This window comes from Lemur catta, chromosome 2 (genome assembly GCF_020740605.2).
Source record: "Lemur catta isolate mLemCat1 chromosome 2, mLemCat1.pri, whole genome shotgun sequence".
Classification (NCBI taxonomy): domain Eukaryota; kingdom Metazoa; phylum Chordata; class Mammalia; order Primates; family Lemuridae; genus Lemur; species Lemur catta.
Window position 1 is genome coordinate 57,503,245 of NC_059129.1, and position 20,887 is coordinate 57,524,131.

The 20,887-nt window shown below is 36.8% G+C and overlaps 1 protein-coding gene and 1 long non-coding RNA gene across 2 annotated transcripts in view; one reads left to right on the top strand and one right to left on the bottom strand.

Annotated features, from left to right (window-relative positions):
- Positions 1-18,343, bottom strand: part of CRISP1 (cysteine rich secretory protein 1) — a 28,085-nt gene extending 9,742 nt beyond the window's left edge. Inside the window, exons 1-3 of the mRNA XM_045543717.1 lie at positions 18,211-18,343; positions 8,073-8,140; positions 2,042-2,170 (exon numbers count right to left, since the gene is read on the bottom strand). Of these exons, the coding sequence (XP_045399673.1) occupies positions 2,042-2,170; positions 8,073-8,138 (195 nt within the window). The 5' untranslated portion in view covers positions 8,139-8,140; positions 18,211-18,343. The remainder of the gene's footprint in view (positions 1-2,041; positions 2,171-8,072; positions 8,141-18,210) is intronic.
- Positions 261-20,206, top strand: LOC123632933. The gene is made up of 3 exons (XR_006733508.1): positions 261-338; positions 17,273-17,363; positions 19,637-20,206. It is a non-coding gene; the product is annotated as an uncharacterized LOC123632933 (long non-coding RNA).
- The last annotated feature ends 681 nt before the right edge of the window (positions 20,207-20,887 follow it).

Genomic DNA, 20,887 nt, shown 5'->3' on the forward strand with positions numbered 1-20,887 from the left:
CAACAGCTGGTAGATATAAATGCCAGGCCTTCTTTCTCCAGTTCAGGACAACTCAGAAAAGCTTTCCTAGTATTATAGCTTCCCATGGGTTAAGCAGAGGCTTCTGTTGTGAGTACATCACAGACCAATTTCTCCCTGCGCTCATTCCTGCTTCTCTGCTCACCTCCACAGGTAGGTGTAAATCTGGAGATTGTTCCTCAATAAACATCCTGCCTGCTAATCTCTATCTTGGAGTCTGCTTATTTTATCAAGGGAATTTACTTGCAATGCTCATATTCATTCTGCAGTTCAGACCACTTTGAAGAAGCTGCCTAGGATGCTACCTCTGATTAATGTGGGTAAGGTCCCCCTTCTGTGATATATCCAAAATTAAAATTACCAATGAGTATTCATGGTTGTTGTCCCAAAGCTTTAACATGAGACTCTACTTAATCAGGTCTTAATCTTATGTACAGATAGTTTTTTTTCTTTTTTACAAAATCTCTGCCTGGTAGTTGTGTTTAGCTCTTCAGTCCTATTGTTGTTCCTTAAAGGTGCTGCTGCTAATTCTATCAGTTCAAACCTATACATGTCCTGTAGGAACAACGCAACCTTCACGTTTCCTTCAAAATATTACTCAGTTTTACTGGTACACTTAAATTATCATCATGTTGATATTTCATAACTTTGTACTTTGGCACTTGAATATATGCATTTTCATATTATTTCCCAATGTTTCCTTTGTATTTGCCTTTCACCTGTGATAAGATCTCTGAAATCTGAAGCTATGTTTTTCATTTTTCTTCAACTTCTTTTGTATCTCCTGGCCACACTTACTTTCATCTGGCAACAAAAGAGTTTGGACCCTGTTTTTCCTAAGGGAGGCAAGTGATTAAGAACAGGATCCTTGGAGCTGGTCCACTTGCAATTGAATCTGGGCTCCAGCACTTACGATTTTGAATAAGCTACTTAATTTCCCTAAGGCTCACTGTCATAATCTGTAAAATGGAGCTGACTGTATTGGGGGAATTAATGAGTTAATGTAACAAGTTACCAGAAGATTGCCTGTCAATAAGAAGCAGCACTATATACATGTTACCTATAACTCTTCCAACACAAGAATGTCTATGAATGTCTATGATAGCTATTCATTTTTATTGTTTTGTTCAAATAACATTTTGGATGCTAAGATGACCAGGATAAATATTTCAAAATCCTGCTATTCACGTGCTCCCTTCCCTATGCCATTTGCATGAGGAAGTTGTCCATTAGAATCACCCTCCAGAGCCTGTGCTATTTCTAACCCTTGTTTCTCTAGGCCAGTCCAGGGTTCAAGGAAGCAGGCTAAGGTTGTCCATATAAACTATGAACCTGAGTGATGCTGCTGGATGGTAAATGTGAGGCTAATAACCTCATACACCTGACACTTCCTTAAATTTGTTGTGGCAGAACACATCAAGTTTATAGTGGAAAGATAATTTCTCTAAGCTTTATGGGAATGCAACAAAACTAGGGAATACACTTGCTGGTATGTATTTACCTGGCCACCTCAACTAGTTAAAAAGCTGAACATCTTAGTCCTCAGAAGAGTGTTTTAGCCTCTGGGCTATTGCCCAATGAAGACAGCTACGAAATGCCCGGGTTAACTTGTTAATCAACGTTTGCTGTATGGTCTAGCAGCATCAGCATCAGCTGGGAGCTTGTGGGGTCCCCAAGTCAGATCTCCTGTATTGGGATATCAGAGAATGGGGTCCAGGAAACTGTGCTTTATCAAGTTCCTCAGGTGATTCTTAAGCACACTGAAGTTTGAGAAGCTCTGACTTAGGGTACATAAGAATGAAGCTAAACCTGTTAGGTCGGAATTGTTGCTCTGTCATGGACTAGCTGTACGATTGTGGGAAAGTTACTTACCTCCTCTGGGCCTCTGTTTCCTCTGCTACATCATAAGTGTGCTGTGAAGATCAAACTTTTAGTACACAGAAAGTGTATAGAACTTAATAAAAACTCCGTGAACACCATTACAACTATTGCCATCACTGGTGCTGCTGTGGCTTGATCTTACCATCTTCAGCATGTTGCTGGCTGGTGGAACCACTCCTCTCCTGAGGGTGTTGTGTGCATTAACGATTTCTTCTTGTACAGCTGCCAGTTCAGTGACAAGTTCCTGAAACGGGACTTTAGGTGGTTTTTCCTGTTACCCGAAAATAATTAATTAGTGCTCCTTCTTTTAAGTGAATTTGTCACATATATATTTGCAGACCTATAGGCAATGAGAATTTATAGTTTATATTGAATAAACTGATCTGCAGCATTTTTGAATGGACGGTATTTCAGTATTTTAGATTCCATTTCTCCAGTTCTAGTTTTGAGGATTTCTGAATGTCAGGCTGACATTACAGTAGTCTTCAGAACAGTGCACTGGTGATTATGGTTTTTCAAATTTATGATAGATACTTTGGACCATGTTAAAGCACTTTTTATCGGGCAATAAGAACCATAGTGGGAGATGTTTTGAAATCATACATTTTACTGATGGGATTCTCTTCCACATCCTCCACCCCCCAACAAGTGTTCTCTTTGCCTCCCACATAAACCACTTGCGTTTGAATTCTTGTCTAATAGTATCTGCCCAGGAGAACCCAAACTAAGAGATTCATTATTGAGTACAAAGACTCAAGTGTTACTAAATCAGATTCTGTATCGTTTTCCTGTTCATATGAGAAAGCATCAATGTTTGCAAGTGTACCAGGGAGAAAGTATCAAATAGAATTCAAACTCAGCCTACAATGTAGAATTGGAGACAGTTCCTTTCACTTGTTTATCTTTTATCTTGCAACTCACCAGAAAAAATTTACAGCCAAAATATATTAAGTTAGCATTAATTTGCTATAAAGAGCATCTTCTTTTTTGCTTGTGTGATATAAACTTGATACCTTTTTTAAAAAATGTGGCAAAGCTAATGCACTATTAATATAATTTTAGTGGTGTCTCTGTTTCCTTCTCAATTACCACAGGAGGTAACAGCACAATTTATGAATGGATAGGGTCCAGCACCATACCTTGCTCAAATATAGAAATAGTTTTTATCATTTATTTTATATCAGCAGTTTTAAGGTGTAGGGATGGGACATAAATACAGAATCCAGAAGACCCCTCTAGAGACTGGATATACTCATATGTTGTCATTTTTCTCTGACATTGCAAGGAGCTCTGATTTGGACTTGAAGAGAGGCTGAGGACTCACAAGATTCCACGTACGATTTCCACATTATAACTCTCCCTGCTCCTCTACAAACCCTTGCTCCAGTGACACTCACAACATTTTCCTCCACCTCATCCCCCAACATTCATTTAACATCCTATAATGATTTTTCTTCTCACTTCCTCTCATTTGTGGAAACTGGGTCTCCCAACATAAATTCATCCTGTCTACCCAGATTTCTGCAGTCAACTCGAGGGACTTTAGCATCCACATAGATGACTCCAACACTCTGATGTCTTAGGCCCTTGAAATCTTCCTCCCTTTAAATTTCTCCTCCAATTCTCTTTAGCTCCCACTTTGTTAGACACCAACTATGTCTCATAATCTTCCCCAGACACTGCACCTTTCAAATCACCTGGTCAAGCATTTTCCTGCCTGACCAGAATTTCCTGTCTTTCCAAGTAGCTAAGGACAACGACTGAGACTATTCAATATAATCTTGCCAAACAATGAGATATCAGTTAACTCCAGTGAGAATGGCCTTTATCAAAAAGTCCCAAAACAATACATGTTGATGTGGATTCAGAGACACAGGAACACTCATACACTGCTGGTGGGACTGTAAACTAGTGCAACCCCTGTGGAAAGCAATGTGGAGATACCTTAAACAGATGCAAATAGACCTACCATTCGATCCAGCAATCCCATTATTGGGCATCTACCCAGAAGAACAAAAGTCATTCTATAACAAAGACACCTGCACCCGAATGTTTATAGCAGCACAATTCACAATTGCAAAGATGTGGAAACAATCCAAATGCCCATCAATTCATGAATGGATTAGTAAAATGTGGTATATGTATACCATGGAGTATTACTCAGCTATAAGAAATAACAGTGGTATGGCATCTCTTTTGTTCTCCTGGAGAGAATTGGAACCCATTCTATTAAGTGAAGTATCCCAAGAATGGAAAAATAAGCACCACATGTACTCACCAGCAAATTGGTTTCCCTGATCATCACCTAAGTGCACATTTGGGAATAACACCAATTGTGTATCAGACAGAGGTGGGGAGTTGGGGGAGGGGATGGGTGTATACCTACATGATGAGTGCCGATGCGCACTCTCTGGGGAATGGACATGCTTGAAGCTCAGACTCAGGGGGATGGGGAGATATGGGCAATATGTATAACCTGAACTTTTGTAGCCCCATAATAAGCTGAAATAAAAAAAAAAAGAAATATGGACCTATATGAAAACAGGTTTTGAGTAAAATTTATAAGAATAAAATAGATGTTAAAAATTATTTAAAAAAAAATATATATATAATCTTGCCTTCTACCTCATTCTGCATTTTCTCTACTAGCCTTCTCTTGTCTTGCCTTTCTTCTCTATCCATGTTCTCTCATTTCAATAACTCTCTTCCTGAAATACTAAGTCTTTTATTTGTACACCCTCATCTAGAAATACCCATCTAGGAATACTCCAACTTCAGATGAGGCTAACAAGCCCCTGCACTGTCAGCTGAGCATTGTCAGAAAAATATCACACAAAATGATGAATATTAGTATCACCACAAGTCAATATGACTGATCTCAAATTGTCCCTTAATTCTGCTCCTCAATTCTAATCAATTATCTGATTAACTCACTCTGTCTTTCTCCACATTATTGCAGAATTTTTGCATTCTCTCCTATTCACAACTAGATTCTTTCAAGAGATTGTGAAATACCTACTTCTCTCAGTAAGAAGAAGCCATCAGAGGCCAGCTGCTTCAACTCTTTCACCCAGCCCACCAATCTCCTGTATCTGTCCCCTTTCTTTCCTCTTTCTCTGTAGTACTAGAGAATGGGTCATACTTTCTAACGCTCAATTCTCCACCAGTGTTATTTTAGTCCATGCTCTTCCACCTTTCTCAAAATTTCACATTATTTATTTTCTTTTCATTTTGTTTATCTTCAACCACTCTTTCTCCTTGGCTTTTCTCAATGGTGTTGAGCATACTCAATGAGCATACTGCTTGTCCCTTCAAAGAAACAGATACTTCTTCATTTACCTCACTTACTCATTCAACTATTGTTGTATCTCTCTATTCTCCTACCCTATCAAAATTCTGGAGCATGTTGCCAATTCTGGCTGTCTACAATTGCCCACCCTCTAAGTACTACAATTTTGCATTCACCTTTCCTCCATTATTACACTAAAACAGTGGTTCTATGTCAGGTGACCTCTTCCTTCCTTAGGCATTAGGCAATATCTGGAGAGATTTTTGGTTGTCATGATGGGCTTAGTGGGAGGAGAGGGTTATCTGTCTTGTGGGTAGAGGCCAGGAGTGCTGTTGCTAAATTCTTACAAGGCCCAGGACAGCAACCACCAACAAAGAATTAACCCATACAAAATGTCAGTGGTGCTGAGGTTGAGAAACTACACATTGTAACAACTACAAGTAAGGTCTCTGACAAACTCAAGTTGTATATCCAATATTGTTTTAATAACTCTATTCTACTTGGTCTATTGGCAGATGGCTCCTTTGACTAGGCTTTCAGTATACACATTCCCTTGGTGTAAGGGATAGCACACTCTCTTCATTTTACTCGTATCTCTCAGATTTCTCTTCCTTTACCTGGACTGACTGTAGTTCCTGCGTGGCTTTCTACTGGCTTTCTGGAATCCACTAATGCTTTATTACCTCGATATTCTCTCTCCCACTCCCCAATCCATTCTTTCCTAACCCATTCTTCATTCATCAACCAGAGTCAAAATTTCAAAACACAGACACAATAAAGTCACTCTGCTGTTAAAAGTCTTCCACAGTTTGACTGTGGAAGATGAATTAAATCTTTCACAAGGCCTTTGAAGACTATGTTTATTTCTCAGCCTCTGTTTAAGATATGTTCCCCTAGTTTTCTCTGCTGTAGTCACACTGATTTTCTTTTTGTTTTCCCAATATGCCAGTTTCTATCCTGCCTTGGATTATTTGCCCAGGTCTGTACCTTTGATAGTATACCCTTTCAGCATGCAAGACTGACTTATTCTTCAGATCTCAGGTCTACCATGTCCTTGGAGAAGTCTCTAATGACCTCAGACAAGATCAGGCCTAACTGTTACCTGATCATAACTCCCTATACCTTTCCTTTAAAGTTATTTTTGTGTCATGTCTACCAGATTATCATGGAAAACTATATGTCTCAGTAGTTAAGCGAGTTCTCTTTGATTAGATGCCTAGTATCCTGGCAGATTGACACTGGAGGAAGTTTAAAATAAGATCCAGGCTTGGTAGTTAGTCTATTTGCTTTCCACTAGAGTCTGAAAAAAAAAGTATACTATTATTTTTGTTGGAGAAATTGGAACAACTTATTATTTACTTTAATTTGGATTCATGTTTAAAGTTTATGTAATAAATTTGTATTTGGGGCTTAATTCATCTTACCTTCTTGTTTTAATTTAAAATTCTCAAGCCTTCAGTTCATGAGAAAACTGGCTACAGAATATATGTAAATGTTCCCATAATTCTGCTATAGAATGCAAACACTTTTTCTTTTGGATCTTGGTCAGTAAATGGATGATGTTTTGGTTCCCTTGAATGGGAATTCTACTCATCTACATTTTGTTCTGGGTTTTTAACTAGTGATACTGATTCCTTCTTTCACATGGCAACTTGGGTCAGGCTGTCTTCCAGAACTTGGACTAAGGGGCCTAGACAGCCTAGTACTAGGTCTTGAAGGCAAATGTAGGTTTTGGACCACCAGCCTTTCTCCTGTTCCTCTGGAATAGTGGCTATGCTTCTGGTTAGCTTTTCCTATTGTGAAGTATAACAATCACCCTTCCACAATGGGGGCGTAAAATGGTCAGAGAATAAGAGAGAAGAAAGGAAAGTCTTCTTCATGTCTATAATTCCAGTTTACTAGAGGATTATTGGGAATTGGACAAGAGCACTACCTAGTGTCTCTTTAGTGAAGAGGTATAAATGATAGGATCCAAACACCAATCCACTGCCCCAACAGCCCAATGTATATGGATTTTCTTTCACCAATAAAATTGCCTGACACTTTTGACTTCTCTTACCTGGCCTATTAAAATATAAAACTCACTCATTTTTATATCAAAGCTATTGACTTCAGCTTGTATTAAAAGTATTTTGGGTAAATGAAAATATATATTATTTTATTTATATTATTGAGGTGATTTAAGGGTGAGTATTATTGGCTGATGATAAAATGTTAGGGACCTACTCCTTACTGCACCATTGAGTGTTTTATTTCTATTTTGTGATTGTTAAAAGTTTTTGCTTTTAATAAGCAGTGAGATTCAGGCCTTATATGTTGATTCCATTGCTAACAGCCACTCATATCTCTCTTAGCTGTTGGCACCTTTCCATTTTATATTTCATTTTAATGTGTTAAATTCTTGTTGTAAATACAAACTATATAGCTCAATCAGGATATTGATGACATATGGGCCCTATCTGGGAACAAAAACAACAACTTTGCTTTCTTCCCCCTTTTTAGTCATGGAAAATGCATGGATAGGTTATAAAGAACTAGTTGCTCCCCTACATTCTCACCTTCTTTTGTATCATCCAGAAAGGCTATAATGAAATAGGCATGGGCCCATACAGCTACACCGATTAAGTGTAATTTCAGGCCCTGCCACTTCCTAGTCATCTGACCTTGGCCATATGACTTAGCCTTCCTATTCTGTGGTTCTCCCCTCTATGATATGGTACTTAATATTAAGAATAGTACTTGCCTAATAGGGCTATTGTAAGAACTAGGTGAATGATGGGTGTAGTGTCCTCACAACAGATCCTGTAACATATTGAGTTCTATTAAAATGTTAGCTCTTATATTTATCTAGTAAGTAATTATGAAATATACAATCCTTACATACTCTTCTGGCCAAAACAGGCAGGAATCCAATAGCAGCAACCAAACCCAAGAAGCATTTCATTGCCATTGCTGAAAAGAAAAGTAGCACAATTTTAAATTATTCTCAATGCATGGGATAGTGTTTTGTGATAAACCTTATTTGAACCACTTTTACATATATTCGCATTTTTTTTTTTTTTTTGCAAAAAGAGACAAGAAGGGACAGAATAAGTTTTAATGCATTAGTCATTGGGACCCAGAGAGGAATATAGGACTGTGTTTGGAAGGATGATAGACTCCCAAAGATATAAATGTTTTAATCCTTGGAACCCTTGCATATGTTATATTGTGTTGTAAAAAGGAATTAAGGTAGCAGATGAAATTTAAATTGCTAATTGGCTGACGTTAAAGTAGGGAGATTATTCTGGAATATCTGGGTGGACCCAATGTAATCACATGGGTATTTAAATGTGGAAGAGGGAGTCAGAAGGGTCTAAATCAGTGAAGTGGCATGAGAAAGACTTGATCAGCCTTTGCTGCCCTTGAAGACAGAGAAAGGGACCACAGCTAAGAAATATGGACAACCTCTGGAAGCAGGAAAAGGCAAGGAAACGGATTGTCCCCTAGAGCTCCCTGTTGAAACCTTGATTTTAGCCCAGTGAGACATATTTGAATTTCTGAACTTCAGAACTATAAGATAATAAATTTCTTTCATTGTAAGACATTGAGTTTATGATAATTTGTTACAGTAGCAAGAGGAAACTATGTAAGAACACGGCAAGATTAGATTTGAACTCTTCATCACCTACCGAGAAGAGGCGTGATCTTGGTACTAGTAACCTGTGTGTGTGACTTAGAGATATACTGTAATATACAATCATTCTGCCAAGCACGATAGTCATTGTGAGTCAGGCAAATTAGAGCTAATGTATCTTCTCCTTTATTTTTAGTTGATATGGCTAGCTAACTCTAGGATATTAATAAGTGTAGGTTATGAAATTTGGTTGACACCTTCTTTTCACAATCTGCTAAGTTTATTTCTGAATCCATCCTGCTGAGTGATAAGAAGTACAGGCTAACGATTTGGTTCTCATTTTATAGACACAGATACTTTTAAAGAGCAAGCTAACTGATTTGTCGCAATAATATATTGAAGATTACTCCCGCTTTTTCACCCAATGATGTGGTTTGCCGTAGCTCTCAAGCTTCCCCAGCCTACTGCTGGACACGTTTGATAAGAGGAGAACTCCGTCAGTCAATTCTTTTGGGGGAAATATACGTGCAGACAATGTTACCTTTATCACTCTTTTTCTTTTACTTCTTTCCCTTCCTTTCTCTCTGCATCCAAAGGTTCAGATACTCTCACCTCCCAAGATTTACAATAGTATAGTGACATAGATGATGAAATATGCATCTCATTCTCTTACTGAATCCTCACAAAATTTAGTAAAGCTGATTTTAACCCCAACTTAATTTAAAAATAATAAAATAAAAAGAAGCTTCTAAGTTGGGGGGCTTCAAGATGACTGACTAGAGGCCCCTGGTGCTCACCTCCTCTGCAAAGGAATCATAACGTGGGGGTGGGTGGTATATAATCACATTTTGAATAGATAGTCTAAGAGAAAACACTGGGATTCAACAGAGAAGTGACAGGAAACACCGAAAGCAAGGAAGGAGATGGAAGCAAGGCAGCCTGCTTGACCAGGATCGGCTGGAAGCCTGAAGAGACTCCTCAATGCAGGGAAAGGGGAAGTAAGAGACCCCAAGTAGTCTACGTTGCACCACAAACTCCTGCATCCTAGCCACGGAAAACTGCTAGACCTTTATAGTCCCTGAGACTAACTTAGGGAAATGCCTGGAGACCACACAAAAGCATTGCTGCAAAGAGGGAGCTCACAATGGGTCTCACGCAGCCCTGAGCACTATGCAATTACATCAACGTGGCTTATTGAGAGCCCAGCCCGCCAGACTGCATTCTGCCTGGGGGCCCAACAGTCCTGCTCATCCATCCATATGTCAGAAGCCTCTCTGCCATTCCTCTCCTGCAGCCACCAACCACCACAGTGGGCTGCTGCCACCAGGGTTGACATGGGAGTCATTGGCAAAACCCCATTGCCCCCAGCAGGGAAGTCATCACACATTTTCACGCACCCCAGGGACAAACTCCTCTGCCTATAGCAGCCACTGTGGCTAGGGACAAAGCACGAGCGAAGCGTACTCTCCCCACCCACTACAGATGGCTGCTACCACTGAAAGCAACCTTGCCCTCCCCAGTATCGAGGCTGCAGTGCAACAACTGCCACCCCCACTCAAGCATTCTGCCTTGGGCCTGGGGATCACTCTGCTCCTGTCTACCCCAGCCAGCCCTTGCCTGCACCACCAGGGGGCTTGAGGACAGGTCTACCTGACCTGGCACTGCCCAAGTGCTCAAGTATGCCAACCAGGGGTCTGGGGACCACCCAGCCCAGTTTTCCACTGTTGGTACCTAAGCAACTCCTCCTGGAAGCTTCAAAGTAGGCTCACCTAATCTGACACTACCATCACAGTGGACACTCACCTGCAAGTGCCACCTGCACAGGCCTGGGGACTGGCTTGTCCAGCCCATTGCAGCCATCATCAACACCAGCATTAACTGCATAGAATCCAGAGATTTGTCTCACCATGGCTACTACCATTGCCCATGCCAGCTGCCCAGGGGCTCGAGAACCTGCCCACCCACCTGGTCCACCACTACCACTACCAGCACCTGAGCAAGCTGCCTGGAGTCCCAAGAATCAGCCTACCTGGACCTGCTAACACTGGTGCTAGCATACACTGTCTTGGGGACAAAGGACAGGCATGCTTGGGTAGCTGCCGCCACCAGTGGGGCCCAAGGATAAGTCCACCTGGTGTCCTCATCCCCAGAAAAACTTCACCACAACCTCCACTGACAATCACACCATAAGATACTAAGGAAATCACAGACGCCACTGCTTACAGCCAAGGAAATCATATGGAGACTACACTATTATACACATCAGGAATCAAAACCAAAGTGTCCTACACAACCAACACCATTGATAACATCCTCAGAAAAAAGTTCTCCCCTGTGAAAGCAAATCCAAAACGTTAGAAGTGACTGTTACATGAGGTGCACAGATATCAACATAAGGACAAAAGAAATAAGAAAAAGGAAGAAAATATGACATCTCCAAAGGAACACAATAATTATCCAGCAACAGATTCCAGTCAAAAAGAAATCTATGAAATTCTAGAAAAAGAATTCAAAATAATGATATTAAAGAAGCTTAGTGAGATACAAGAGAATAGAGAAAAATAATACAAAGAAATCAGGAAAACAATTTAGTATATGAATGAGAAATTAACCAAACACATAGATACCATATAACAGAACCAAACAGAACTCATTAAATAAAATGCAAAATACATTCCAAGCTTCAACAATAGACTAGATCAAGCAGAAAGAAGAATGTCAGAACTTGAAGGCAGGTCCTTTGAAATAACTCAGTGAGACAAAAATAAAGAAAAAAAAAAAAAGAGCAAACCCTGCGTGAGAAATGGAATTCCATATGGTGACCAAATATTCAAATTTTTTAGTGTCCCAGAGGACAAAGAGAAAATGAAAGGATGGAAAACCTATTTAAAGATCTTATAGTCCAATAGAGAATAGAGTGATGTGTTCAAAATGGGGAGGGGAGGAAACACTACTAATGAAGGATAGCAAAGTTATCCTTCATAAATGAAGAGGAAATGTCTTTTCCAGCAAAAGCTGAGGGAATTCATTGCCACTAGACTGGCCCTACCAGAAATGCTTAAGGGGCCCCTACATGTGGAAGTGACAGGGCATTATCTACCATCATAAAAACACACAAAAGTATAAAACCCACAAACCCACTAGTAGAGCAAACGCACAAATGAAAAAGAGAAAGGACTCAAATGTTATCACTACAGAAAACCACAAACCACAACGATAAACAATAAGTGATAAAGAAGGGACCAAAAGGTATACAAAACAAACAGAAATCAATTAATAACATTACAGGATGGCTGTTATCAGAAAGACAAAACATAACAGATGTTGGCAAGGATCTGGAACAAAAAGAACTCTTATACAATCCTGGTGGGAATGTAAATTAGCACAGCCACTATGGAAAACAATATGGATATTTCTAAAACTATAGCTACCATATGATCCAGTAATCCACAACTGGATTTATCCAAAGACAAAAAAATCAGTATATCAAATTTATATCTGCACTACTATGTTTATTGCAGTACTATTCACAATAGCAAAGATATAGAATCAACCTAAGTGTCCATCAATGATGAATGAATGAAATGTAGTATAAAAACACAATGAAATACTATTCAGCCAAAAAAGAATGAAATCCCATCATTTGCAACAGCATAGATAGAACTGGAGGTCATTATGTTAATGGAAGTAAACTGGGCATAGAAAGACGAATATTGCACATTCTCACTCATATGTGGGAGCTAAAATAGTTGATGTCGTGAAGTCAGAGAATAGAATGATTTACCAGAAGCTGAAAAGGTGTGTGAGTAGCGAGAGGGAAGAAAAAGAAAACATAGAGGAAACATTCTAGGACACTCATCTGTGCAAAGAGGTTGGTTAATGGGTGCATACATCCAGTTAGATAGAAGGCATAAGTTCTAATATCAATAACAGAGTAGGGTAACCACAGTTAACAACGTATTGTATATTGCAAAATAGAAGAGAGGACTTGAAATGTTCCCCATACATAGAAATGATAAATACTCAAGGTAATAAACACCATAAATGCACTGACTTGATGATTGCAGTCTATGGATGTAACAAAATGTCACACATGCCTCACAAATATGTACAAATATCAAATATGTATCAATAAAAATGAGCTTTTGAAATATACTAGATTGATATATACCCACATATTAATATTTATACCCACACATATACTATATATATATACACACACACATATACTTTTTCTATCTATATCTATCTATATTATATATGTGTAAGTACATACATACACACATGTATTACATATGTATATATTAATATATTCACTGAAGTGTTATTATTTAAGTTGATCTCCATTATGAGGCTGTCCATAAATTCTGTTGTTGTATTTTCTGAGGGACATGTTTTGGGGGTGATATGTGCTCATTAGTTTGATTGCTATGATGTTTTCATGGGTGTACACATACATGTACTTCAATTATACTTCAAAAAAGCTCTTATAAAAGGTTTGAGAAATACCAAAAAAAAAAAAATTTACCTGTTTTACAACAGTTAAGCAACTGATACTGACAGTTTAGATTTTGTCTTTCAAGTCTGTACTTGTTCTTATCTACAAATCAATTTCTTTGTTGAATTTATATATAAAAACCACAATTTATAAAAAACCATTATATCCTTTTTTTCCCCAGGTTCTATATTATTACATTTTCATTATGAACATTTTCTTAAAATCATGAATAACTTGTAATTTACTTTGATTTTGACTAAAGTTTGATTTTTAAGCTGTTAATATTTTTTTCTAACTAAAGCTATGGTGGTTCTTTTGGCACAAATGCCCTTATCAGTTTTAGAATTCTTTTCATGAATTACTATAGAGTTTGAGCCCCAGAATTAAAAACCAATTACAATCTGTGGACTACATTTTAGAATGTTATAAATCTAATTTTACTTCTATGTGTACCTGATACATAGTAGATGCTTCATAAATATTCAATAAATGAATTTATTTTGGTACAATTGAAATAATTAGCTATTTCAGATATTGGAAGCCACAGACACAACCCCCACACCTCCACCTCTCCACACTATCTGTTAATTCAATACGGTGTGCTATAATAAAATCATACTGATCCTGAAGTTAAAATACTAGTGTTTTGTGCTAGATTATCCTGTTATCTATGACACCTCTACATTCACAAGTTCTCTGAAAATCAGCTTCCTTTCATTTAGAAGGAAATCCAACATGTTGGAGACAGAGATCAGATTCATATGACTACATGAGACAACCAACACTTTAGAATTAACTAATATTGTTCTTTTCAGAATGTTTCAATCTGCTTAATGCACTTCAAAATTCAAATTTAAAAGCATGATATATTTTATAAATGGTTTCTAATTAATTCCGAAAGGAGGACTTTGAAAACATATATCACCTATATTGTTGGAAATATACATATACAACCTGGATATTTTACATACAGTGTTAGTATTTTTCTTCTGTCACAACTGGGTAGAAAATTCATTATTTTATTATATAAGATGCATAAGGAATTTGATATGATACTATGTGTAGACCGTTTAAAAGTGATTTGGGGATAATGATGCCAACAGGGATTATGGTTACCTTCGCATGTTTGGCTTGTCCAAAGAATTTTAGTTGATCAAAGTTTATGTCGACTAAGATGGAAATAAACTATTAAGAAAGGACCCTCAGAGTTTTGAGTCCCAGTTTTGGCTTGAAGTCTATGAACAAGTATACTAAACTTACAGCTTCTGAGAGAAGGAGGATGGAGGATGATTTTTGTTTGCTTAAGGTTCAAAGAGCCACTTGGGGCAACTGAGTGAAAACTTAAAAGTTAATAATTAGGTATCAGAAATATATTAAAATAAAACGATAATTGAATCCAAGAATCATGTAGGTATCTCTGTTGGACCAGAGTTGTAAGAGACTTTGGGCATTGGGATAGTTCCAGAAGGTATAGCTCAGAATCGGAAGCCAGAGTCTGGAGCTGAAGGGATGAAAAACTACAGGCAACAGTCAGAGGTTCTGGCAAACAGAGAATTCTGCAGATGTAACAAGGATGCTGACATAGAGATTAGAATTGGAGAGCGTGACTCAGAGGTTGAATAGAGGTTGTGGGGGTGGAAATATAAGTGGGCCCAGAGTGAGAGCCCCTGTGGATCCAGACTGAGGCTTATTCTGGAGTGCTGGGACAGGATAAGTCCCAGGGCCTGGACCAGGGCTAAGCCTCCAGGATGGGCTGAATTATTCCCCATTTCCTGCAGGACTGCAAAAATAGGAACTAAATAGGCCATTGCAAGCAAGAAATTTTACAGTTGCTTGAACTCAGGTAAAGGTAGTTTTTCTGAACCGAAGTATTACCCGAAGAAGCATCCCCTCATTGGCTTTAGCATCCATTCCTTTATAACATAATTATTTTACACAAAAAAGGAAATTTTAAGAGAATACTCTTAAAATATTTTTAGATACTGATACCACAAACTTGAAACACTGTCTACTTAAATTTATATTCTTATAGTTCAGTTGCAGATTGTGTTTCTTATTGACAAATTAATAGACCATGAACAACTAAAAGTTAATATTTTACAGGAGGAAAGATCAAGGAGAAGGGAAAAGACTGAGGACAATTGGGTACTGCCCTATGGCATACCCTGGGAAATGCATTCTAATATATTAGATTGCTGGAGCATGACCTTCTCAGAAAGCATTTACATGAAGAACAGTCCTTTCCTTGCTGTAACCAAAGAATTGATAAGAATGAACTCTACAAGGAATATATTTTCTATCTTTTTTATCTTCTTTGCCTCAATGAATCTATTAATTATTTATGTTCTTAAAAAAATTACTGAGTTATATTTTACATATAGGAAAGCACACAGATCTTAAGTGTACAGTTGAAAAGTTTGTAAATATGTATGTACATATGTAACCACCACTAAAATCAACATATAGAGCATGATTTCCAACACTCTATAAGGTTACTTGTGCCCCCTTTTAATCTGTAGCCCCCAAGAGTAAAAACTATACTGATTTTAATAACTATGGGTTATTTTTATCAGTTGTTAAAATTTATAAAAGTAGAATATATATTTTTAGTATCTAACTTCTTTCACTCAATGGTGTGCATATGAGATTCATCCATGTTGTATATGAAGAAGTTTGTGTTTGTTAATAGCTCTGTAGTATTCTGCTGTATTCATACAGTATAATTTATTTACCTATTCTATTATTCATAAGTGTTTTCAGTTTGGAACTATTATGAATAAAACGTCTATGAATATTTTCTACACCCATCTTTTAGTAGACACTGTGATTCACTTTTTTACAGAGATATATACCTCAGAGTGGGATTATTGTGTCATATGATATACATATGTTTTCCTTCAGAAACTATTGTCAAATATTGTTCCAAAGAAGTTTTATTAGTTCATACTTTCACCAGCTTCATAGCCTAAAAAATTATTAGTATTCTCAGCCCTTTTTTTCAATTTTATCCATTATGTTTGTTTAATACTATGTCATTGCAGTTTTTCATTTATATTTGTCTAATGACTAATGATATTGAGCACATTTTGATATGTTTGTCAGCCACTTTGATGCCATATTCTGTGTCTTCTTTGTTTAATCTTTTGCCCATTGTTGTAATTAGGTTGGCTGTCTTTTTATTTGTTTGTATGAATTCTCTATATGTTCTTGATGAGGCATTTGTCAAAGGTGTTACAAATACATGACTTTGTGGCTTATCTTTTTAACTCTCTTAATTGTATTTTTTGTTAAACAAAAGTTCCTAACTTAAATAAGTCTAGTTTATCTTTCTTTCCTTATGGTTAGTGCCTGTGTATGTGTGTGTGTGTGTGTGTGTGTGTGTGTTTTCCATTTAAGAAGTTTTGGTGACCTCAAAGTGATGGGTCCTAAAGCTATTTTCTTCAAGAAGATAGATTCAACATTGTAAAAAATATTGAAGAAAAACAAAGCTGGAGGACTTAACACTACCAAATATTGAGACTTAGTATAATGTAGAAGTAATTAAGACAGAGCAGTAGCTTATCTATACACAAGCATAGATAAATGGATCAAGGGAATATTATGGAATACAGAATAATAGTCACATAATTTATGACAAAGGCTTGAATGCAATTGGGTAGGAAAAGGGTGATAATTTTTATAAAAAGTATGAGGTCAATGGGATATCTAATAAGGAAAAAATATGGATTTTGATCTCTGCCTCCCATTATAAACAAAAAACAATTTGACATGAGCTATAGACTAAAAATAAACAAAAATTAAAAATGTGAATATCTTATTCATCATAGATCTAAATGTGAAAACTATCTTCTATTTGTAAGACATAAATTCCAACTGTTTGATGATGATCTGATATTATTTGAAGTATGCAGTTACATTTTTTCCAAACAAATTCTCTTGTTTTTTTTCTTTTGATTTTCTTTCATTACAGTCCATTTGATTCATTGCATTATATATATAAAAGGTCCCTGTGAAAATGACAGGAAAGCTGCTGCTGGTGGTCTTAGTATACATTACTAAAGGTAAGATTTTCCTAAAGCAGAGCCTGGGAGATGGGTTCACAGAATAGGAAGTATTAATGGGATGGAGATGAAAATTGAAAGGGGACAGAGGGAGAAAGAAAAGTTTAAAGAGAAGTTGTTGAGGAAGGCTGGGATAAGGTGGGGTACACAAGTAAGTATGTGATTTATGGAGTCCAACACCTAGCATGAAGACCCTGGGGACCTGAAGCAAATTTGGAGACTACAGGTGGAAAGACTGCAGAAAGGAGTGTGGGTTAGCTTAAAATGTGTCCCATCGCCAGGAGTTCTCAACGTCTTCTTCCTGCTGCCCTCGTTCTGACAGAGACTATCTTACAGTCTCTGTAAAGTGAAAACTTTTATCTCTATTACCCATGAAATGCCTGTCAACTCCCCAAAATAAAACTTAAAATCAGCCTGCCTTCAATTATAAAGGAGACAGAGGGCTACTACATGTTTGAATATGGCCCCCTTCTACTGGCTGGTTGTTGTGGCAGCATTTTCAAATAGTTCATGAAATAAAAGATGGCTACCTTGGCATTTCCATATCTGTATGACTACGTGGTAACTGACCCTACATGAAAAATATTTCTTCCCAGCCTTGCTCTCAGAAGGTCATGAGAATCAACTTAACAAGTAATATTACTTTGTGTTTGTAGAGTATGTCTTAGTTTATAAATTCCTTTATGAAAAACATGGAAATAACTAACATTTACTTTTAGATTACAATGGTATCAGAAAAAGACTTTGTATTTAATCTCATACTAAACATCATAACAATGCTATTAGGTAGTCACTTCTTAAATTCATTTTCAAATAAAGAAACTAACAAAGGCACTGCATAACTTACCTAAGTCCACACAGCTTGTGAATTGGTGTCCTATTGAGAACCAGGTATTTTGCTATATAATGTAGTCTTGCCTTTAAATGATACTCCACGGAGGAGACCTGCTCAGTGATGCGGTCAGTACAAGAGGTCAAGGAATTTAAAGCAGATAGAGGGCACAGATACAAGAGAATCAGAACAAGTATAGATTCTATGAAGATTACAAATCATTATTATGGGTAGACTTCTAGTTTATAACACAGATAACATCATCATCACTGAACCTCACTGATCTTAAACTTTTACATTGTGAACAAGCTGCAAAGATTGGCTGCATGGTGCAGCAGAGCTACGATCAGACAGCAAGAACACTGACAGGGATCACGTAATGGTCCAAAAAATGGAAGCAACTCATCAGCTTTGTTTTATTCATTCACTCAATAAGCATTTATTGAGGTATTAATATGCATCATGTCCATTTCTAGATGCTGAGGATACATAGAATAACTAAACTTACAAACTGCATAGTCTCATGGAGTTTGCATTCTAGTGCTTGGCATGTAGTACATACAGTGCATTTATGTCAACTCTGTTATGATATGTCAGGCACAATGACAGGTTCTGGGAATAAAAAGATAAATAGTCCATTTTCTTAAGGAACTTTCTGTTTAACAGGAAAAATATCTGCTATGGGAGCACTTTCATAAAGATTTGTCCAGAAGTGAGGTCAAAGCAACTAACTACCGTGAGAAGTCTGGAAATAGTAAACAGTATTATACCAAATATTAACTAGAAAAACAGTAAATATTCTAGATACCCTTTGAGTTAGATGATGATAAATAAATGGGAAATTTAAAAAAAGAGGGACATATCATGTGGATAGAAATCATATATGAGAGTAGAAAAATTACTGCAAAACCACATATAATCAGATTTTTTGATTAATCTTATTATTCTGAAAATTTGGGAAAAGTTTTTATATGTGAGTGTGTAGTCACTTATATTGAAGTCTCTTTCTACATGACTTACTGGTATCTTCTTTCATTGTGGATTAAGTCTTTTTCTTTAAAAGAAAGAAGATATTATTTTTAAATAAAAATAATACTTTCCTTACATTTTTTTGTAAGAGAGGCCAATTGAATTTCTGCAAGGAAAGAATGAAAATAAGGTAAGAAGTATGCAGTCATGAGTTATTTTGTGTTAATATTAGGGTGGGGGTTAGGAAATAAAAATTAACAGAAAGGTTGAAGGCTCTTAAGACAGAATTTTTCTGGCCTTGCTAAAGAGTTTATAATGAATGTCTGGAAAACAGTGTGCAGAAAAGGAAAATTAAATATCACTCACAAATTGTTCACCCAGAACCAGAAGAAACTTTTTTTTTGGTTGAGAGAGAGAATGTTAGATTGAAAACATGTCAAAGTTTATCTGTAAATTCTTTAATATTTTGCAGACAGTGACTTTTACATGATCTCTGACGTGAAACTCACAAATGAATTGAGCAACTTTTCACCCCACATTGTAAGAAGAAAGTTGGAAAATAATTCTGTTAGTTCACCAAACTAGTGTGTTTTATGTATTGGAAATGTATGATTGTCATTTATTTCTTGCTACACTGCTGTTTATAAAGAAGAGTGTTGATTCAACACCAAGTCAAGTGTTTATGGAAACTTAATTGCTTCAGTTTTATCTGTTGGTCCTGTCAATTCCTGGCATTGCTCTACCCAACACAATGCTGTCTGTATTTATACCACTGATGTCTTCATATAGAGTTGCTATCCTGCTTCAAATATGGTTTTAAAAGAATTTTGGAAGTGTTGGAAAGCAAAGAATAACTTGATTTGCATGTGAGCCCCAAACATGGGTGCCAGTTGGCTGCTTCTGTTCATCTCTCTCCTATTTTCATGGATTGTTCTCTTTCTGCTTAAGCTTTTTAGCATAGTAGGAAATTATATGCAGTGATTTTTTTCCCCCTAAAACAAAAAAAACACTAGTCTAACATATAATATAACAACCTGATGGGATATTTTAAATTGGAACTGCCCCAGAAGATCCTTGGAAGATAAATAAAGACTGATGTTTTTGTAAGCACATAGTATTTGTTAAAATATTTGCATTTTTTTAAAAACCTCCAAAAATTAATCATTCAGTCAGAAGTTGGCTCTTCAAAATATTAGGAAATACAAATATATAATATATATTGAAGGAAGAAGTCAATAACCATGGAGTAAATATTATTTGAAAATGATATTTGTATAAGAATACTTACATATATTCTGGATGTAACATGCTGAGGGAAGATTCAACCTAGTAACATCTCCTGTGAGACAGTTATGTATATATATGTGTATATATATTATATGTATACATTATATATATATAACATATATGATATTTTTTTTTACAATTCAATGGCTTCATTCCCATTTTCCACTGGGTACAAATATCCTCTCTTCACCCTTCTCTTCCTCCACGGCTGAACTCTTAGCTATGGGGGTCCCATTTGAGGCTAATTACTTCTTCATGTAACTCAGTAAAATTATGCTTATGCTTCAGCATCCTCTTTGTTGCAAGGCCTCAACAACTCTAGACTTCTCCAGAAACTTGGGCCCACACACCTGAAATATTCTAGACTCTATCAGATTAAAACATCTGTCATCCATGGAATATAGAATATAGAAAGTCATTTTGTGAATTTGAATTC